The following is a 20,028-nucleotide window of genomic DNA, read 5'->3' as shown; positions in this document are numbered from 1 at the left end:
TAAAGTTTCGTGCTGCTCTGAGCTGGTTCCTTACTACACAGTTGCATGCTCTCCTCCCAAGGCTTTCCCACACTACAGTAGATTTTTAATTCTTTCCTGTTTCCTAATTTTTGCAGTTCCATGCAGCTTTCCCATCAACTGTCTGCCAAGGACTTCTCTTTTTTTTCTTGCCACCCCCACTTGGTTTTGTAAGAGAGTTAATTGCCCAGGCAGTTAAGTCACGATGTAGAGACTGCGTCACTTCTTTTCTGTGTGCCTAAAAAACATGTGACATGGCTCAGGCACTGCACAGAGCACATGAGACAAGCTAAAACACAGGCATCCTGGAAGGTTTTGAGTACTTTTTCATGGTGCTTCCACCAACTGTTGCCAATGTACACACTCATGAATGAAGCATTCATTTGCTCACACTAAAATGATAATGCTTGTACTAAAATAGCAGTACACACTTAATTTGGATGCTGAGGCAAGAAGGTGGCCTGCCCCTAGCAGGGGCCTTGGAACTAGATGAGCTTTTCCCTTCCAACTGAACACCATTCTCCAATTCTATGAAATAGATACCATTTAAATAATAATTAGAAGGCAGGGCACTTACAGACGGATGCATCTCATACCTGTGTTTCTCATTAGTCTTGTCTCCCCAGTTGTCTACTTCCTGTACACCTAAGCTACAAGATGGAGAAAAATCCTTCCTCGAGAATGTGCCTGACTGGCATCTTTCATTACCACTGATGCTCAAAAGATAGGCTGGAAATAAATCCCCATGGACTGATAGCTGTAGAGCAGGTATTTGGTTATTGCAGCACTGGTGGTGAGGGGGATATCTCCTCCTAACTCACCCACCCGTGTCAAGTGCTGTGGTATATTTATACAGTAAGTATTGCTTAGTATTGCTATGTCACTACAACATCATCACATACATGCTGGAACTAATTTACATAGTATGATCTCATGGTTATTGGATCATTTTTTGCACTGTGCTTGCGTCTCCCCAATTCGGGGGTCTTTCATGAAGGTTTCCAAGGTCTTCTTTGCATCTGAACTTTTCAACTTTGCCTTCAGAGCATGCCCAGTTATGGTGTTGCTTGGTCTGTCTGGTCTCAACCAGTCTCAATTCATTATTTTGTGGCTAATTGGCTTTGCATTTGCCAATTTTTTATTAGTACTATACTTACCTATCTCTAAAGCCATCCACCTGGTGAGTTTTTTCTTCTTTTTTTTTTTTTGTCTATTCAGCATTAAGCAACTAGTTAACCATGTACCAGCCCCTACATTAGAAAGTTATTTATATCAGGTTATATAGGTATAAAAAGCTATGGTTCAGGTTATATAAAATTATATTGATATCTTATAACTCAAGCTATATAAGCACCTTGTAACTTTGACCTAAGTTATATAGGCATCACCACACAGCCTACCTGAAATCTGCGTAGGACACACAGTAATTAAAAATCGCACTACTGCCAAAGTGAAAACTGGTGCCACGGGTTTTCTCCCAGCGTTGCCAAAGAGAGGCGATTCTGTTTCAGACTCTCCTGTGCGGAAGTTGCCATTTGTGGAAGGGCGCCTGCACATGAACTGCTGAGCTTCATCATAACCGCACGGGCGGGGCGGTGAGGGGAGGGCCGTGCCGTGCCGTGCCGTGCCGTGCCGTGCCGTGCCGTGCCGTGCCGTGCCGTGCCGTGCCGTGCCGGGTCGGGTAGGGCCGGGCCGGGCCGGGCCGGGCCGCCGCTCCCGCCTCCGGCGGGCGGGGCTGTGTCATGTGGCCGCCGCTCCGGGAAGCGCCGCTCGGAGCGGAGCCGGGCAGAACCATGGCGGGCCGGGCGCTGCTGGCGCTGCTCCTGCTGGCGCAGCCCGCCTGGGCGCCGGACCCGGTGAGCCTGGCGGGGGACGGGCAGGGGCGAGCGGGGCCGGCGGGAGTGGATCGCCCCGCGGCCGGCGGGGGGGACGCGGCCGCCGCCCTTCCCGAGGCGGGAGGCCGGGCGAGCCTCTGAATGCACGCGTGTGGATGCGCGGCAGCGCCTCGCTGCCCCACGGGCTCCCCGGGCCGGGCAGGGCTCCTGCGGCGAGCGGCGGGAGGGGCCGTGCCACGGCCGTGTTGTACAAGCCCTTGCTCGCTCCTGCGCTCGGTTCCGTGCGCGTCTGTAATGTCAGCGTGGCCCTGCTACACCGCAGCAGCGATTTCCACAAGGAAAGTTCAGAGGGGCTTGCTGAAAAAGCGCACGGTTCTGAACCTGCCGAGTGCGTGTGCTGGGGCTCACCCGAGGGGAGGAGCGTAGCGTAGAGCAGGTGGACTTGGTGTGTCGTTTCTTGCTCTTTCGGCAGTTTGGGTTTTTTTGACTGAACAAATGAAATACTTAACTTTTGGTGGAATTGGGAAGCTGGGAAGGCGGGGTTCGTCGTTTGGAGAAGGCTGGCTTCCATCTCCTGGGCGTATAAACGGTTGCTCTTGTTTCCTGGTGTATTCCTGAAGCAGCGAAGTATTCTTTCATCTCTTGAAGTGCCTAAATTTACTCGTCCTCTATGAAGAGGACAGGTTTTAAATATCTGTGGATTTTAAAATATCTTTTGCAATCTATTTTTAAATATTTTAGGAGTATACTACCTCTTTTATTCTTTACTTTGCTCCAAGGTGGGTTTTTTGGTTGGTTTTTTTTTTTGGTTTTTTTTTTTTTTTTTTTAGCAAATTGCATTGATTTTGGGAAAATTATTATGGGTTTTGTGAAAGGGGAGTGCTGCAAGAAATGACTGTGGACATCTGAATGGCCAGCGTTCCCTTAGTGTCTTTTAGTACACAGGAGTTGGCTTTCCTCTCTCCCCTCTCTTCTCTTCTTCCAGTCCCATCCTACCAGCCAAGAGCAGCTTCCTAATGCTATAAGCTATCTCCAGCTTAAAACACCTTCAAAATTTTAGCCAAAAGTATCCTGGAGTGTAGAGTCGTAGAAGGTGCCAGCTGTCAGCAAAGTAGTAGCATTAGAGCTTGATTTGCATTTGATTGCACTTGGTACATCTTTGCACTTGCACAATATCCGCTGTGTATCCAAGCTGCAGGTTGTGATGCTGTGCAGCCAGATATAAGGCTTGGATATTTTATTTTTGTTTGAGATGCAGGGTTGCATCACATGCTGAAGAATTCTTCCTAAGTGCCGCTGGGTTCATCTCATTAACGAAGAACACAGAAGATAAATGCCTTGAATTACATCTCAGAAGTGCAGACTGTCAGTCCCTTCAGCTTTCATTGAGGCCCCCTCAGCCATACTGACCTTTTTGTGCAAACTGCAGTTTAGGTAGTCTTGTCACTGTTTCTTCTACTGCAAGAGTACTCTTCTTAAGCTCTGTGTTCAGAAAGGGGAACAGTATTGGGACTCCTGCAGCACAACAGGGTTGCATTGGCATTATCCCATGAGGGAAGAGGAGCAGAGAGGAAAATGTGTTGGATCACAGAGTTCATAGACCAAAGGATGCTGAATATAACAGATTGACTGAAAATATGGAATTATATTTAATAGCTCAAAGAGATTCTTTTCTGTTTGCTTTTACATAGGAAGGTGAAAAATACAAAATACATAAATATTAGGAGGGATGCCAGAGATGGCCTATCTCAGAAATAAAGAAATAAAGGAAGTGCTGGCATTTCTTAGACTGGACAATCTACATTCAGTCTATTTCATATTAATGAAATCAGGCTAGGTGTCAAAATATTTACTCAGCAGTCATTAAACCATGCATTAATTTTCTGTACTCCAGTCAATAATAACTGTTACTACTTGATATTTTTTTACAGTTCACCCAATTCATCTCAACAGCTCATTAGTTATTTGGTTTCCGTTCCACTTTTTTTTTTACACAATCAGTCAAAATATAAATCTTCTGTGATACTTCCACTTTTTATTTCCGTCTTTCCCCATACCATGTTCTTCTCCTCCACTGTGTTATCTTCCTGTTAATGTTTTGATCCTGTACTGTCACACATCTGGTTTTGTGCCATTACATCTCAATTTCAAAGCTGGCAGTATGTAAGATAATCAAGATATGCAACCTGCTGGTAAAAGTAGATTTAAAAAGCAAAACAAAGGGAGCATTAAATCACCATTCAATAATAGCTGTATTGCTCTTAGGGGGTTCAGTGGGTGTTTGAAAAGCACATTTATAGTGGTAATCTGCTGTTTAGGTCCAGCTGCCAATAGCTTTTTCTAGGGGATTACCTCTGGTTTGTCACTTTGGAAACCAAAGGTGATTCTGTCATGCTGGAAGGATGTTCCTGGCTTTCTTGGACAGCATTTATTGTTGATGTTCCAGTGTCAAGCCTCTGCAGAGAGGAGAACCCCACTGACCACAATAGTAACTTCATAGCTGCTTATTTTACTCTGGTTATAAAAAGTGCTTGATGTTTTTTCTGCCGCTGCCAGAAAATTCTTTTGGTGTCTTTTTTTTTAACCTTCTCAGAAAGTTTTGCAGCTAATCTTTAGCTGGTTGGAAAAGATATTTTTCTTCTATTCCTTGTTAGAACTTTATGTAAAAAAACCCAAAACAACAAAACACCCCACTTCTAGTTTTCTGATTGTCTTGACATCTTTTTAAGTTGCTGCCTGTGTGTCAGGGAAGCCATACACGAAGCTGTTACAGTCATTCACTTTGTTCTCATTGGAGAAGAGACTGAGGGGAGACCTCATTGCAGTCCACAGCTCCTCACAAGGGGAAGCACAGGGCAGGCACTGATCTCTTGTTGCTGATCAACGATAGGACCTGAGGGAATGGCCTGAAGGTGTGTCAGGGCTTAGGTTTAAATTGGATATAAGGGAAAGGTTTTTCACTGAGGCTGGTGGGGCACCGCCTGTCAGAGATCAAGATGCATTTGGACATGTTCTCAGGCACAGGGTGGGACTCTTGGACTAGACCCGTGCAGGGCCAGGAGTTGGACTTGATGATCCTTTATGGGTACCTTCTAACTCGGGATATTCTGTGATTCTGCATTGTAATAATTAACCTAAAGAAACAGTTATTATTAGCTCTAGTTTCTTCAGATACCTCAATTAGTTTTGAAAGATGTACAGGTTGTTTTAGGAATTACTGACTTCTTTACCTTGCTTTATACATAGGTTAGAAATCTAAAAATAACACACGTAAGGAGGGAACATTTTCTATGTTCTCTGTCCCTTTATCTGTTGCATTCCTTACCTGTTTTTGTAGCTTAGGCTGCAAAGCACTGGGAAGATAAAAATAGGTGCAGATACAGGATTAAAATCTCAGGGGAAGGTGCCAGGAGTGACATAATGTTTAGCACCTTTAGCTTAAAATCCTCTGAAATCAGTTTTGCACAGGTGCCTCTCTGTGAGTATGGGCTTTACTGACAGAGCAACAGAATTCTGATCCACTTTGGATAACTTTTTTTTTAGAAGCTTTATCTGTCAGTAAACATTTGATGGAGTTATGTCCTGAAGGTCCAAATCTGTACATCCATTCCAGTAGGATGTATATGTAATGTCACTTTTTTTCTGGTGGATTTTAGAATTGCAGGATGGAAAATTGCACAAGACAGTTGCGTCAATACTGTTAAGCATTTGTCTGGCTTTGCACAAAACCTCTGACTTTTGTTGCCTAATTAGTCATCTGATATCCCTCCTACCCTCCTTGTTTTGATGCTTCCTCGCTTTGAAAATTAAATGGCCTTTTGTGTTTGACATTTTGTTCCAGCTGTGCAAAGGCTGTTAGCTGCACTGCAGTGAAATCAAGGAAACACAAAGCTGCTGGTCCTATACCTTCACCTCATGCATTGGAAAACCAAAATTTGTCTCATGCTTTCTCCCACCAACTGGAAACAGTAGAAAGAGATAACATTATAACACAGAGAAATCAATCCCAATTTAGAATTGCTGTTTCCAGTTGTAACGCATTAAGCTGGTGTTTCAAGTCCATGGCGTTGTGTAAGACATTTTGTTTTCTATATTAATGCATTAAAAACAGATAATGAGATTAGCCCAAAGAGAACATTCATTGACATGAGTTAACTTCTTTGTCCCAGTTACGTAGGGGCTGAAGATGTTGTCACAGTTTTCACTGGAACCAGAATGCATTTCAAGGACACACTAGTAATCTAATTAATACAGCCTAATAAGTATTGGAAATCAAAGGGTGGGGAAGAAGGGAAGTGGTGGTGGAAGGATCACTCCATATTTTGTTTGTGTTCTGTCTCCCGAACAATTGTGCTTTGGGAGCTTTTCTGTGGGCTCCCAGAACAGCACCTGTACCTTTCCTTTTTCTTAGTGAGGTATATTATACTCTAAGGAGCTTACTGAACTTGTCACATAGTTTTGGGACCAAACCTGGCCTGCTGTCAACTGGCTTGAAGCACAAGTGTGGGTGGCCAGTAGGCATTTGCTTGTATGTCACTGGGTAGAACATAGAATTACAATTGTGGCATGTATATGCATATGTTTATTATATTTATATGCATGCTTTATGTAATTGATAAAAAAACAACCTTGCATTCACTTTGAGTGCATCTAAAATAGTTCTCAAACTTTAATTTGTAACTAGCCATGCTCCCAGGAATGAAGGTGTATTTTTTATTTACATTCCTGAATTGCACCCCACATAATGTTTAGCACCACTTCAGCAGTACTTCTCCACACTGAATCCTCAGCTCATTCCACCAGCTGAGGGATTGCCCAAAGTTCATTGTGCTTTTCCTGCTCTGGCTGTACAGTGCAGCTTAACACTAAACATAATTAGGAATGACACTATAAAATGGGATTATGGATTGGACAAACAGAACAGACTGGTCCATACTGAGATCTGAGGTTCTTCAACTTGTATAAAGAGTATGCTTTTGAAGTGCTCTTCATTAAATCATACAGAGTAAAAATATATACAGTTTGTATATGTATCATACCCTTGTGCTTGCCATGGAGTACATTAGACATGTTGTCTAGAGGTCTGTCAGACAGCATGGGGAAGTTGCTGCTGGTCCCTTCTCCTCTATTTTCCTCTTTCCAAAGTCCCAAGATTTTGAATTTCCTGAGTAGTACTAAAGGTTTAATTCAAAACTAAGTCTACTAGAATAATAGTGTTCTAACAAAGAAGCTAAATAGTAATGTTTCATTGTCTTTTCAGTATGGAGAAGAGTGTAGGAGTAAAATGTACCCTCCTTCAGGACCAACGTAAGTAATCTGATTCAACTTGTCTAGCAAATTGCAGAGAAGTTGTAAATTACAAGTCTGAACAGGATTTTCTTCTTGAAACTTGTTCCTGTTGCAGGTCTAAAAAATGCTAGTTACAGGTGGGAAGCACATATTTTGTCAAATGTTTTTTCAGAGCCTTCTTTAAATTTGATCTCTGGTGTTTTTCTCTCAGGTTCAAAGGTAATATACCCACATATGTCATAAACCTCGATTTACCTCCCAGCAAAAGGTGGGATGAATTGATGCGCGACAAAAAGACAGAGGTAAGAAATGCAGAGCTGCTCTGAAGCTTAGCAGATATAAAACTAGCACAGTCTTTTGTTTTGAGAAAAGTTTTTAAAGGAATACGTGTGCTAAAAGTATCTGAAAGGGATAATATTTCCTGTTGATGTTTCTACTATGATTCCAGTTCAAAATAATTGCTTGGGTAAATTTTTTTTCTGTGCAACACTTTAGCTAGCAGCATCAAGTGTAGAGACACTGGTGTTTGGGATGTAGAGGTGTAAAAACCAGTGTGCCATAAACAAGTGTGTGCCATTCCATTTATCAAATCTCCTTAGTGGTGAGGTGGTGCAGAATGAAGAGGGAGCAATACACCAAAGGAACAGGCTTGGTAAACTGAAGTGAAACTGTGGCAGTATTTCGTCTCTGCACCTCCCTCCTTCTCTCAAAATGCTGTGTGAGATGATGAAATGGCAAGGGGGAAATTAAGAGCTTCCTACCCTTTTCAGGAATGCTGGTTGTAGCACTGGTGTTTACATAGCACAAATAATTTTTTTAATATTTGAGCCCGTTTCAAACTGCTTAAAACAGCTGTGGTGAAGATGGATGAAAATTGAGTTCAGTAATTTTTAATTTCTCAAACAAGGCTAGGGCTTTTTTTCTCTATCCTTTGACTTTGGACTTTCCACTCTGAAAGCCAGACAAATGCTACTTACATGCTAATATTTATTTTAAAAGGTGTTGGAAGCTTCAGGTTTCGCCTTAAATTCTGAAGAGTTTTATCTCTTGTGTACTTTGGATTTCGATCACACGGAGTGGAACTCTTATTTGCGACATTTACATGTTCCAGATCAATAGCATGTGCTTTCATAAGAAGTTTATTGAGTGTTTTTGTCTTCAGTAACATCACTGTTTAGGCAAAGATCTTGAAATTAACATTCTGAAAGACAGAAGAGTGCAGAGTATTAAAATGTGTTCAGAGGAGCAGAAGATGAGGATGGCTTTCCTGCAATTTGTTATTTCTGGTAGAAGGACACATTGGAATTAGTCAAGAAAGTTACTTGAACAAAGCTTGAAGAGTAATTCTAGTGGGGAGTTGAGGGTATTTGTCTCACCAAGAAGGTGACATTTAGCACTTTATTTAAATATTTGTTTTTCTCAACAAAGTGTTTTTTTTCAAAAGTCTGTCAAGGAGTTCTGTTAGTATTCCAGCAATTCTTATGCTTAAGATCTTCTATTCAACAAAAGCCCTTGCTCTTTTTAGCTGAAGACTGTGGTCCAGAATATCAAAGATATAGCAAATACCTTCTTCCCCAGTGGCAAAGTTGTTGACATAGTGGATAACAAAATAGTAAGTATTTTCAGCTTAATTATTTTATTACTGTATGCTCTGACTACAGAATTAGAATGCTTCTGAATCTGGCCGTTAAGAACTTTCAAAGGTATTAATTTACAAGTTCTTAATTCCACTTCTGGAACAGAGCAAAAATGCTATTTCGGTCACTCTGAAATTTTGCCTTGTTGTCTACTCTGAATAAACCATCAAACAAAAAATGCAGGTTTCTTCCTCCTCTAATTTTTCCTATATCCTTTCAAGTTTGGATTAGTAACACTGGACAAATATGCAACAGCCTTAGTTACTGTAGCAAAACCCTTCACTGAAATTTTTTACCATGTTCTGGTTCTTTTAAACAGTAGAGTAAAATCAGGTTTTGAAAACTGTAATAAATGTCTGATTACAGGGACAACTTTGACCAGGCCTCACCTTAAAAATTAATTTGATTCTGATTAGAGTACACTTTGGCATGGAACAGGAGAAAGCAGGGTAGGGTTAGAGACAGCAAAAGGTCAGATCTCTACCCCATCTTTAGTTACAGCATATCCCTGTGTGCCTGAGTGGAGTGGACATAAATGCAGCTTTTGCAGGAGTGGACATAAATGCAGGTTGCCATGCCAATGGGTGAAAGTCAGGGATGCCCATAAACAGTGACATTGAGCTCCATTGCAGTTGAGATTTTAATATATACAAGTCCTACTTCACTTTTCTGTCTGTTGCTGCTGAGAGAGGCTGTGCTCATGTCCATTGCTCACGTCAGTGTTTTGATAAGAGTTTTACTTCCCTTAAGTGTATACTTATCTTCCAAGTACTCTGCAAACATCCTCAAGTTCTACAGGCTGCAGAGAAATTAAACACTCAATAGTTGGGAGAAAAGTGTGCCTGTTGAGGAGGCGTTTGTTGTAAGTTACAAAATACTGTTCATTTAAACATATATCATATAAAAAAACTTTCCCTTTCAGGCTCATTTGACTGCTACACTTCCTTATCCTTTCAATGAAGAGCTCCAAGGGATTGCAAATTCATCTGGGATTCCTTTGGGTAACAGTTTCCAACACTTGATTAACATAGTGGAAAGCTAGGAATACAGACTCATTTAAAATTAGTGTGTTTACCAATATGCAGTTAGTTGTAGCCATCTGTGATTTTAACAAATCATTAATTAAGTAGTTGAAGCACTAAATTACACCTCACCCTAAACAAAAACAGTGTTTTAGAGGAGAATGGAAAAAATCACATAAGCCTTTTATCAGGCTGGGACTGCTCCATGGAGCTGTAAGTTCTCATTCATAGGTTTTGGGAAGTGGAGCAAGTCTCAGCTCCTGTGCACCAAAATTTGAGGGAATCCTTTATTTTTTGTTGGTTTTGCACTCTGCTGTGTGTCTGCTGTTGACATAGAAAGAAGTCAAAGCTCAGTTTTCTGCTGTGCTTTATTTCCCTTGTGGTCCTTGCCATGTCCTTCTGCCTTCCCTGTGTACCTCCTGCAAAAGAATTCCAGGTGAGGAGTAGGCACTGAGTTCTTCCAGAACTGAGACAGAGAAGGACCACTGCCTGTTTGCACTGCTTGCCTCATACAGGAGCAGTACACCTGCTGCTAGCAGCTGCTCTTACATGGCAGTAGTGGTGCATGTAGCAGCTTTTTCTTTAAAGTGAATTTTATAGCTTGTTTTGGAGTTTTCAGAGGAGGAAGTAGAATTGACTGTGAGCTTTGTGCATGGCAGAAAGTCAGGGGATTCTGATCCCTCTGTTTGCTTTTCAGGAAGCTCTTGGTTTTGCTGAACCAGTCATTTTAAAGATCAAAGGAGATTTAAATTGAAATATTTAACAGAAATATTACAGAATACTAAATTTGCACTATGGTTTTTTTCTAAACATTTTTTCTGTTCGTGGCAAGTTTCCAACTATTTAACTTTGTTTCTTTTTTTTCTAGGGGAAATTGTTATTTTCAACATTTTTTATGAAATTTTTACTGTATGTACATCAATAGTGGCAGAAGATAAAACAGGTAATGCAATCCAAAATCATGTTAACAGTTTTCTTTTATGTAGAAGAGGGTCCACCTCAGTTACGCAAATACAGTCCTCCTCAACTGCAGCCAGTAAGGTCTATTAAAGAGACTGAAAGGTAATAATAATGCCTAAGGACTGATAATTAAAGGTATTCCTTGAGAAAGGGAATAAGAGTTTGTAAGTGTCTTAGGTTTAAAAAAAAGGACAAAAATACTTTCAAAGATAGTTTGGGTTTGGTTGGTTTGGGTGGTGAGTTTTTTGTGATTGGTTGGTTGGGAGTTTTTTAAGAGGTGGTATTTGATTTTTTGGGAGAAAGAAACACCAGTAAGACACCTGAAATTTTCTCAGTTCCATGCAGGATTTTGCATCTGGTTTCTAGATATTGCATGTGTATGCTGTAGAGAAAATGGACAGTCTCTTCTAAGAAAAAAGACTCTTTCCTTCTCCTACTTAGTTCTGCAGCCCTTGTCTGCACCCATTCCAACTTAGGAAGTTTCTAAGGGATTCTCAGAGGGCTTGCAAACATCTCACTTTTAGCGGAAGCTCAAGGTGTTGCCATTGCATTAAGATAATGTGAAAAGATTAGAGTCTGAGATGGACAGCAGTTTGCAAGATTACTTGATTTCAGTAATGGCAAAGCACTTCTCTGACCATTAAAAACCCATCTTTATATTATGGTTATGAAAAGGGCAAGTGAGAATGCTATTTTCCTTGCACACTTTCCCAGCTATTTGACTGCTTACTCATTTCTTGGGTTTCTAAGCTGAAATTTGTCTATTTCTTTGTAAAATTGTATTTAATTATTTGTTGTTGTATAGGGAAACTGTACCATGCCAGAAACTTGGATTTTGGACTCTTCCTAGGGTAAGTACTTAAACTTGTGACTTTTTTTTTAAACCCAAAGAAAAGCAAGCTGAACTTTAAGTAGCTGTATACATTCTTTCAGTCTTCTTTGGATATCTGTAAGGCTGTGACAAGTAATTCTCCATTGTGTGTTGTGAAAAAAAGGCTAAAATGAAAAGATCAGGATGTTTTGCTGACCGTATGTCAAACTGCATCAAGAACAGCTGTGTTTTGCTACTTAATTTTTTTTCTCAGCTCCAGTTCAAACTGTGTCAAACCAAAGAATGGCCCATGTAACCTGACCTCTGTGGCACAGTATATGTTGTTCTTTACAGGATGGGATGAAGCATCAATTTTAATATTGGAGTGAAATGGGGATTGGATTGGGGCATTGGGTTTTAATGATTTCCTCCCCACTCCTTTCCCCCAGATACTGTACTGTGTTCCACTGACACTTCCATCATTCTTCATTTCCATACAAACTCTGTAGTTTGTTGCCCAGCACTCATTAGTTCTTCTTTCATGCCCTTGATCAGGTAGTTCAGTATTTGCTTTTATTACCCCAGTATATTTTGTCACATCTAAAATCATTCATCCAGATGATGCTCAATGCACAATTGGAATTTAAATGCTCATCTTCATTAAAATTCTTACCTACCTATTAAAAACTCACCTATTGTCTACTGTGACTCCACCTGTCCCTTGGTTTGGCTTGTGTTGGACTTCTCTGACTTGCCAGAAATACTGTGAACATGCTTCCTGAAAATTAAGCAAACTTTCAAAGCTGCTCCCAGAGTCTGGATTAATTCCAGAGAATTTAATGGTCTGCTAAGTGCTCTGTATCAAACTTTTGCCTACAAACTGGTCTGGCTAATCTTACAAACTAGAATTGGTGCTTCCCTTCACATAGAGCAAATCCAGTAATACATGGTTTCTTTTCTGCCTTTGAAAAATAAGAATTCAAGGTTTGGTGTCACAGGCAGTACCTGTGGCTCCCTTTGCTAGCAGGTAGAGAACAAAGTTATTTGTTGAAAGCAAACCAGCTGTGATGGTGGTGCTGTTTAATCCTGAGCAATATATATGCTCTTGCTTCAAACAAAACTTAATTCTTTTCACTGCCAGCCTGTGCATTTAGTCTTCTTAGCTGTTCCTTGCTGGTGCTGCTCAGGTAACAACAGAGCAGTGATCTTGCCTGATGTGAGTAAGATCAGAGGACAGGCATTATACACAGGATGTCTGCATGCTGTAAAGGGAAGCTTCGAAAACTACTGAGGGAAGTTTCAAATGCTGTACTGTCTCCTGCAGGTGGGATGTTAAAAATAATTCCTGGACGTTAACTCGGGAACTGAAGCCTTTAGTGGTACTCTTGGACTTTCAGAGAAACAACAAAACAGTGTTCAAGTCCACAAATTTTGCAGGATACATAGGCATGGTGTCTGGAGTCAAACCAGTAAGTATGGGAATGGGGCCTTGTCAGTTGGTTACAAATGCTTCAGACTTTCCTTTAATATTTAAATTTTTCTGCTTTCATGCTGTGCCTTGAGATGTTTTCCAGTAAATGATTTCTAAATTGTTTCGGCACACAGCATAGCTACTTGATGACAGATAAAAGAAAAAAAATGCTGCGCCCTTCCTTGTGAAAGGAGATTGCCTAAATGAAATGTTTGTTTGGACAGTTCTTAAAAACAGCATTGAATTCTGAATATGAACAGGAGTGAATACAAAGTGCTGAAGTGGTTAGAGTTTCTTGCAGGCTAATAGCTAATGCTGTGATCCCAGAGGGGAAACAGCACACCTGTGGTATTTAATTCTTTCTCCAATCCTTCTTGGAAAAGGCAGTCCTGCATTTTAAGAATTTTTTGTTGGGTTTTCATTTAATAGACACCTGAAATTTGGAGTTTATATATATCTTAAAAAACAGCAGTACAGAACTATATCAGGGTGTCCAACTTGCCACAACTTCTCCTTTTCTATATGCTCTATCTTCTGTTATAGGTAGACTTTCTTCTTGTAGGGCATTTCTGGCATAAATCCCTGCATTGTATCCATGTATTTTTGTATTCTGCTCAAATAAATTAGGAGGATGTCATTCTGAAAATGATTCAGTGTAGCTAAATTCAGTTTTTGTCTGAAACATTATTTGGAGAAGACTGAGATTTGAGTTGGAAGTTTGTGTTCTAGTTAGCATGGACTGCAGTGTGTGCAGATGCATGCCCATGCAAATAGTAGTAACATAGCAGGGTGTGCTTAGCACTGGGACTTAAAAATCTGCCTTCAAACTAGAATAGTACTCAGAGAGATGAGAAGAAGGTGACATGCAGCAGGAAAAGGAAAACTGCTAATTCAGCAATGCAACACAGACCAAGAGGAAAAAATGGCCACAGGCTTGACTTGCTTAGCATAAAAGCATGCCTTGCTGACTGCCTGCCAGGTCAAAAAACTAATTTCTACTTATTGAAACCCTGATAAATTAGGTTCTTCTCTACATGAGCTTGATCTTGCAGCCTGTTACTCGAAGGGGAAGAGTCTAACAAACAAGAAGCTCAATTGACATCTAAATTGCAATATTGCCTCTTGTTTATTACTGGTACTTGTGGGCTGGCAATGGCTGAAGGTTGGCTTGTTTAATGCTTTTCAGAACTTGTTCACTCTGACAATGAATGAGCGTTTCAGTCTTGATGGTGGTTATGTGGGTGAGTAATGCTCATTTCTTTCATTATTTCTGCACAAATTTTCCAGACCTTGGGCAAACCGGTTACCTTAATAAACAGGCACACAAGTGGTGAAAAGATTGCAGACGAGTTAGATAAAAACCAGCTTATTTTAAAACCAGCTGTGAAAGTCAGAATAGCATGAGTGAACTGTCTAAAAACAAATTATTCTGATATTTTGCAGGAATCTTTGAATGGTTTCTTGGTAGAAGAGATGGTATGTGGATGGGCTTTCTTACAAGAACTGTATTAGAGAATGCTACAAGGTATTTCCTCTCCCTTTAAATATCATGCTCCTTTAATCTGCTTTGCATTCAACTAACATGAACACTGTAAATGTATGCTTAATATCCAGTGATATAGATACCTTCCTTGTGGCCTTAACTTTAAATAGTTCTGGTGTTGCTGGTACTCTGGAGCATGAGACAAAGCATCACACATGATCCCTCAAATATTTTTTCTCAAATTTCTTTTTTCCTGATGAGCCTGTTGCTAATCTAAATGCATAACAGCATTCTGCATCAAAGCACATCCTACAAGTACTAGTACATTGTAGGAAGTAAGCAGAAACAAAGCTGGTATGCAATAAATTAATTCAGAGCAATATGACAGAGTATGTCATCATTTTACTCACATTTTAAGTGTAGAAGTGCAGAGAGCACCTCTAAACAATCATACTTTAAGTACAAAATGAGACGAGAAGCTTTGTTCCTTTATCATGATCCTGTTTCCTCATATGTGCATGAAAAGGGAAGAAGGGCTTAACTATCCAAACTTTTCCTGGGTCTGTGAAACTCGCTCTTCAGTACTTAAACCATTTATAGCATTTAACAGCCCAACATTATCTTACCCACAGTTACCAGGATGCAAAAGACAGACTGGCAAAAACAAGACTGCTGGCTCCAGCTTACTTTATTCTGGGTGGAAAAAATTCTGGAGAAGGGTGTGTGATAACTCGATCCAGGACAGCTGCTCTGGATATCTGGGAGTGAGTATGCTTGACCTGACAACTGACTCAGCCTTCCAGAAGAGGACAGGTTCCACCAATAATTGTGTGCTCTGTTTCTTGTGACCTCTGTTGTACAAGAACTCACTTCTTTTCCATCAGTGAAAAATACCACAGCAAGCCTAAAAAATAATGCAACTGTATATAGTATATATTGTATATGTGTACTTGCTATATACTTAGAGAAGCAAAACACAAACTTAGACCTCTTTTCCAGCCTTGATATCAAGAAGGGTACATGGTATGTATTAGAAACCAACTATGATCGCTGGAAGCCTCCACTGGTGCTGGATAATCGTAGAGGACCTGCAATGAAATGCCTGAACCAGACAACACAAGAGGTAAACATCCTCCAAATACCTCATATCCTGCTGGTCTGAAACTCCCAAGTTACAGTCCTGACCTGATACAGCCAGGAGCATTCAGGTTATTTTCAAGCACAGCTGTAATGACACAAGTGGCTGATGATTTTGTGGTAACTTCTCTGCTTCTGGGTTAGAAGAAGCTGGCTCTTTACATGGGGAAGGTTTGTGGGTTTTTTGTGTATTTGTTTGGGTTTTTTGGGGTATTGTTTTGCTTTTTGGTTTGGGTTTTGGTGGTGGTTTTGGGGGGGGGGATTGGGTTTTTGGGATTCTTTTTTGGTTGGTTGGTTTGTTTTAGGCTTTCTTTTCATCTGGGTGGGTTTTCTGAAAGTATCTTCAGCAGCTGCATATGCAGGAGGGTACACCCAGAGATACCTTGAGAAAGACTTTTGGTGTTTTTAGGGTAGTTTTACCAGTGAAATTCAAATACTCACTCTGGGGCAACAAACACACTTAAGTGTGCCATGCTCTACTAAGATCTGGTCTGGTCAAATTTTTGCAGCCCACATTCTTCTGATATCAAAGTGTTATGGGTATCTTGTACTTTTAAAGCTGTATCTTGTTATTTGAGTAAGGTATGAAAAAGTTAGTTCTCAGCATTTACATCAACAGGTAATGCCCCTTAATATCAGTGTATTATTTTCTTTCAGAATCTCTCCCTACCTGCTATTTATGATGTTCTCTCCACAAAGCCTGTGCTCAATAAGGTAATTTTTGCAGGACGTTTAGAGTGGGGTGCAGACCACTAACTAATGTACATATAAGGAGGAGGCTTCAGTGGTGCATTCAGGGTTTTTTAGGTGAAAACATGTATGTAAAACAAATTTCGCATTACTTTGTGAAAGCAAAATATAATTGCTAGAACAGCTATTTCCCAAAGGCTGTACAGCTTTAAAATTCTCTGTAGCCTGAGCCCTTTCCTCGTAGCTGGCCCTGGTTTGAGGCAGCAGCTGCTCTGCAGACATCTTGAGCAGCCTTCTAACCAGAATTAATGTGTGATCTATGTCTTTGTAATTCACCTAAAACAAGTTAATATATCTCATTATTTAGGCATACTACAGGCACATTACTCTTGCAACACGAGAGGTTTTAGTCTGGAATTGAAATTTTTGTGTTTAGGAAAAAAAAATCTGAAGGAAATAGTTTAAGAGTTCTTGAATGATGAAGTTTAGTTCCTGTGTTAAAGGGAGGCAGCATTCTTGACTGAGAACACAGACAATTCATACTTGCATGTTGTTGACTGAAGAAGGTAAATGCTCATTTTAGTAGAACTGTTCAGCTGCATCAGAGAGAGTTTTTCACTAATTCCTGTAATGTGGTTTATTTTCTTTTTCTTCTTCCTCCTCCTGCCCATTAGCTGACCGTGTGCACAACGCTGATGGAGGTGTACAATGGCCATACAGAGACTTACCTGCGGGAGTGCCCAGATCCCTGCAGTCCTTGGTAGCCCTGTACCTCTCCCTGTTGGAAGCTGCTTGTCCCAGCTGGCAGTCCTCCACGAGAAAATGCTTCTGGAAAGATACTACTCAGTCTGACTCCTTTCTTCAGAAATCTAATGGCTCTAAAGAAATGGCAAAGTGCTTCTAACAGTGAAGGACCCTATCTCACAGCAGACTTTCTTGCTTTGTAACCGGCAGTTCTGCTGACAAGAAATGTATCCTCACGAGTGTCTGGTGTGATTTCAGCCATTTCTGCCAAATGAGTTTCAGCAGTTCGTTCTAGATCTCTTCAGTCTTGGCAGTATTCTTGGTGTGTTGTTGGTTGGGGGTTTGTTAATTTTTGGGTTTTTTGGTTTGGTTTATTTAGATTAAAATAGTTCTAAAAAACACAAGTTATAGTGGCACCTACCAAACATCAGAAAGAATTGGGTGTAAGAAGACCATCTGGTACAATACAATTCTGTTATTCTTTCATAAGCACTTAAAATTTCTTGCTATTGTTCTGGTATAATGTGAGGATATGTCTGATATGCCCTTTTATAAAATAACCTACCAAGTGTCATATATAGTCACAGAAACAAGGTCTTGGGGAAATATCTGAAACAAGATCTGAGCCAAGAATATCTTGCTACTGATTTATAACTTGTTTGCTGAAATTCTTTCTTGGCCTGTTAACAAATGTGGTTTTTTAATACAGATTTTTCTGTTGTCTCAAAAAAATACTAATTCAATAAAGAAAAGATACTTTCTTTCACCAAAGTACACATGTACTGGTTTCATACTTCAGTCTGAGACATCATGCATGTTAGATACCACAGCGCTTTCATTTCCAAATAGACTGTGTCTGAAAAACTGATTTCTTCTGATTTTGTAAACTGGTAGTTAAAACTATTATCATAATAAGGCAGTTGGGTTGTTTTGGGAGGATTTTGGTTCATTGGTTCTTTTGAAGGTGGGGAAAGGAAGCCAAGTCAGATTACACCATTGTCTGCAATTCGAGAAAAAAAGGTTGTTTAGAGAGAAGTAGTAGCATCCTAATATCCTAGGAAGCAGATAATGTAGGAGGCAGTAATTTTATCTGTGCCACTGGCTGCATAGCTGGGACTAGCTTACAGTTCCAGCTCCTGTGTTTTCTACACAAGAATGCTATTTACCAAATAATTTTAGCAGCTGATACAGAAACACTGCTTCTGGTTGAAGACAATGAAGTACTGATATTCTAGGCCTTAGAACAATGCCTGTAGTAGCACAGCAAGAAGCAGTTAAGGGGGATGTAACACTGACAAATTGAGGGCACACAGAAAGCAACGTCCCCTGATTAAACAAGGGCTAGTCTAGTTGTATATCTAATTTCTTTTTTAACTGAAGCATGCAAGCAGAGAGGTGTGTTAGCATTATTGTATGTACCAGGGTCCATTTTTAATCTCAACTATGAATATTGAAATCTCTTGAACCCAATATTAAATCTATTGAAACAAAACATAACAATACAATTTAAATTAGTGAAAAATGCATGTATGAAAGGCAGCTCCTGGGCCATTTGATTCATAAGAGACAATTGAACCAAGTCAGATGTTGCAGTCTGTCCTGTGAAGAGCCCATCACATGTTTCTGAGTGCACACCTTAACCTGCCAGGGGATTGTTAGGATTTATGTGGAATGAAGTTGTGTAACATCCATAATCAAATTACTGCGTAATTTAAAAATCAGTTTACTTGCTTAATTAGTCTTGTCCCACTTTAGCATATGTAGAACAAGGCAGTGTAGACTAGTGACAGTTATTAAGTAATGTCCCTTGTGCAAGACAATCCACATTTCCACACTTGAAATTGCTTTACAATTGCAAAAGGACAGCTAAATTCTATAAATGTCTGTCCAGAGCCTGAATGCCTATGCTGCTATTGACTAAAATAAACAAAGCTGTTTAAAAACAAAGCCCTCAACAACTGTCTTACTGTGTCTGCCTTATTATACAAAAAGTGATGAATGTGATTGTTTATTGATTTAACCTTCACCTGTCAAGTCTAAAAGTTTTCTCAAGCCAGACAAAAAAAGTTTAATTTGCTTTTGTTACAGATAGACATACCTATTTTTAATGTCAGTTTACTGCCTTCCCCCTGCTGCTGCTGCTCTAGGCACAGCAACCATTCCACTGAAGAAATGTTTTGCAGCTACTTGCAATGTTGGGATTTTGTTTAGCTGCCTTTTATTTTACGTAGAAAGATACAATGGCAATGGGTGTGGTTTTTTAATACTGATTTGCTGCACACATAGTTGAGATCTCTCACAAACACTGAGGCAGTGGTCTGATTACTTTTTCTTAGGTTTGTTTTTTTCCCAGGTCAAGTAACCAGCCATATCTACTTTTCTCTCTAAGTTTACATAAGAGATTTATGCAGCTTTCCTAACTCTGCTGTGAAAAACAATCAAATCGTTGCAAAAAAGGTGAATATGTGAGCAACAAGAAAAATTTTGATTATTACTGCATAACATAGTTCTAGAAAAACCAGCCTCAGTCTTAGCTTCTAGCACATTTACTGTCTATGTAAATACAAAGAGTTAATCCAGTTTACTGTAAACTAGATAAAATAAGGTGTTACACAAGAGACCAAGCTGCTTGGGTGCAGGCATTTAAATGATAAAAAAAAAATTTTTCACTTTTACAGTTTTAGGAACCCATGCAATGAAGCCCCATACCATTTCAGAGGAAGAAAGAATGTCATCTCCCATGTTAAAAAGCAAAATTTTGGCAGTTAATGAGGACATGAGAAGGCAGGAATTTGAATCTTAATCAAAATCAAGCAGTAGTTCTGGGACACACGTGCAAGTGAGTTTGCTTTAGAGTCAATTACAAGTCAAGGCTTTGCTTAGAAGCAAAACTCCAGAGCAGGGCCCATAGATGTCCTGGCAAATACCTCC

The 20,028-nt window shown here is 40.1% G+C and overlaps 1 protein-coding gene across 1 annotated transcript; it reads left to right on the top strand.

Moving 5' to 3' along the window:
• The first annotated feature begins 1,718 nt into the window (after positions 1-1,718).
• Positions 1,719-17,965, top strand: ASAH1 (N-acylsphingosine amidohydrolase 1). Its single transcript, XM_038136229.1, has 14 exons — positions 1,719-1,874; positions 7,114-7,160; positions 7,354-7,444; positions 8,668-8,754; positions 9,702-9,780; positions 10,670-10,744; positions 11,567-11,612; positions 12,897-13,041; positions 14,230-14,284; positions 14,487-14,568; positions 15,159-15,290; positions 15,526-15,649; positions 16,321-16,377; positions 17,028-17,965. The coding sequence occupies exons 1-14, from the start codon at positions 1,761-1,763 to the stop codon at positions 17,115-17,117; spliced, it is 1,224 nt and encodes a 407-aa protein (XP_037992157.1). The 5' UTR covers positions 1,719-1,760; the 3' UTR covers positions 17,118-17,965.
• The last annotated feature ends 2,063 nt before the right edge of the window (positions 17,966-20,028 follow it).

This window comes from Motacilla alba, chromosome 4 (assembly GCF_015832195.1).
Source record: "Motacilla alba alba isolate MOTALB_02 chromosome 4, Motacilla_alba_V1.0_pri, whole genome shotgun sequence".
Classification (NCBI taxonomy): Eukaryota; Metazoa; Chordata; class Aves; order Passeriformes; family Motacillidae; genus Motacilla; species Motacilla alba.
Note: the sequence above shows the minus strand (reverse complement) of the source record. Positions and strands in the feature narration are given on the sequence as shown.

What these genes read in the sequence shown, in the direction of transcription:
- ASAH1 (XM_038136229.1), top strand. Translation starts at nt 1,761, where the DNA reads ATGTGGCCGCCGCTCCGGGAAGCGCCGCTCGGAGCGGAGCCGGGCAGA. An exon ending in TTCATCTGGGATTCCTTTGG is followed by an intron (nt 9,781 to 10,669) that starts GTAACAGTTTCC and finishes TTTTTTTTCTAG; the next exon opens with GGGAAATTGTTATTTTCAAC. An exon ending in GTATTAGAGAATGCTACAAG is followed by an intron (nt 14,569 to 15,158) that starts GTATTTCCTCTC and finishes TCTTACCCACAG; the next exon opens with TTACCAGGATGCAAAAGACA.